The sequence below is a fragment of the Vespula pensylvanica genome, chromosome 10 (assembly GCF_014466175.1).
Source record: "Vespula pensylvanica isolate Volc-1 chromosome 10, ASM1446617v1, whole genome shotgun sequence".
Lineage (NCBI taxonomy): Eukaryota > Metazoa > Arthropoda > Insecta > Hymenoptera > Vespidae > Vespula > Vespula pensylvanica.
In genome coordinates this window covers 2,684,593-2,685,927 of record NC_057694.1, presented here as the reverse complement: position 1 = coordinate 2,685,927, position 1,335 = coordinate 2,684,593, and the positions used below count along the sequence as shown (strand labels likewise).

The window sequence follows — 1,335 nt, the reverse complement described above, 5'->3', positions numbered from 1 at the left end:
CTCCGTGTTTTTTTAAAACTCTATCGATTTCCTCCTGCGTTTTTTTTTGAATATCTTGATTCAAGGCCAATTCGTAAAGGCAAAAAGTCACCGTCGACGACGTAGTTTCGAAACCAGCCAAATAGAAAACAAATGCTTGAGCTGCAGCTTCCGACATATTGAATTTTTCTAGTTTGATTATGTCGATAAAGAAATAATTTGAATAATTTGATATCAATTAGTTTATAATATCAGTGAATAGCTGAATGTGGTGAATATTTTTTTACTTATTGATAAAGCTAAATAAGACTTGGGAGAAGCAGACTATTGGGAGAAGCACTGAAGTATTTTTCTTCGATAGGAATTAAATGAAATAATGATAGTTCATAGTCTAATGTCTTATTAATGTAACCACTTTTTGTGATGCAAAATAGTAATGCTTACTGGATGTATCTTTGTCCGGATTAGTTCTGTTCTCTTCGACGCTCTTAACGTATCCATTCTTCATCAATTGCATTATCAAGTTAAGGAAATCATGTCTCTCGACGTTGTGTTTGTCTCGATAATGCACAGTCTCTTTGAAAACTTTTAAAAAAAATCTAGACGCTTCTTTATCGTTAAGTGGTATCGAGAAAATTTCCATTATTTTAGAAGCAAATATCATTATCGTATTTATCAAAGGTCTCGGCTTGACTATTCTCTTACCCCAATAACGAAATTCTGACTCTGGGTATTCCAGACAATTGCAATTTATTCCGAACGCAGTAGACATTATGATATCTGTGAAAAAACTGGATTATATTAAGTTAATATCAGTTTCTGTAGTTTTATATTTTATTAGGGATTTTAGGAATTTATTAAAAATTATATAAATTATTAATTGGATTGTTACTGGATTAAAATAAAAAAATATTTATCTTGTTAAATTATATTGCATATGTTGTGTTTGACATGATAATTATATACATCTACATTTACGTAATACACAATTTGTTTATGTTCAAACATACACGGCTTTGATGAATTATTCACAATTATGCAACAGCACTTTAATGTAACAATCTCACGTCACTAAATGATCTTACCAAGCAAAAATTTCTTTTATTTCGATTTCTTCTTTCTCACGAGCTTTCTTTTCGAGAAATTTTTCCAACAGAAGTCCATTCTCTTGTAAAGTTTTAAACATATATTTAATTTTTCCTGACGTAAAAGTAGGTGTCAAACGTATACGTAAATTTCTCCATTTGGTCCCAGGTAAAAGAAACAAATGTCCTGAAAGTGGATCGATCTTTTCGTTGCAGTACATTCCACGATCATGGAAACTTGAAAATTCTTTCGTCATCACGAAACGTATCA

At 30.9% G+C, this 1,335-nt stretch overlaps 1 protein-coding gene across 1 annotated transcript in view; it reads right to left on the bottom strand.

Moving 5' to 3' along the window:
- Positions 1–1,335, bottom strand: part of LOC122632344 (probable cytochrome P450 6a14) — an 8,180-nt gene that overhangs the window by 6,253 nt on the left and 592 nt on the right. The window contains exons 3-5 of the mRNA XM_043819034.1: positions 1,065–1,301; positions 424–770; positions 1–189 (exon numbers count right to left, since the gene is read on the bottom strand). Coding sequence (XP_043674969.1) covers positions 1–189; positions 424–770; positions 1,065–1,301 — 773 coding nt within the window. The remainder of the gene's footprint in view (positions 190–423; positions 771–1,064; positions 1,302–1,335) is intronic.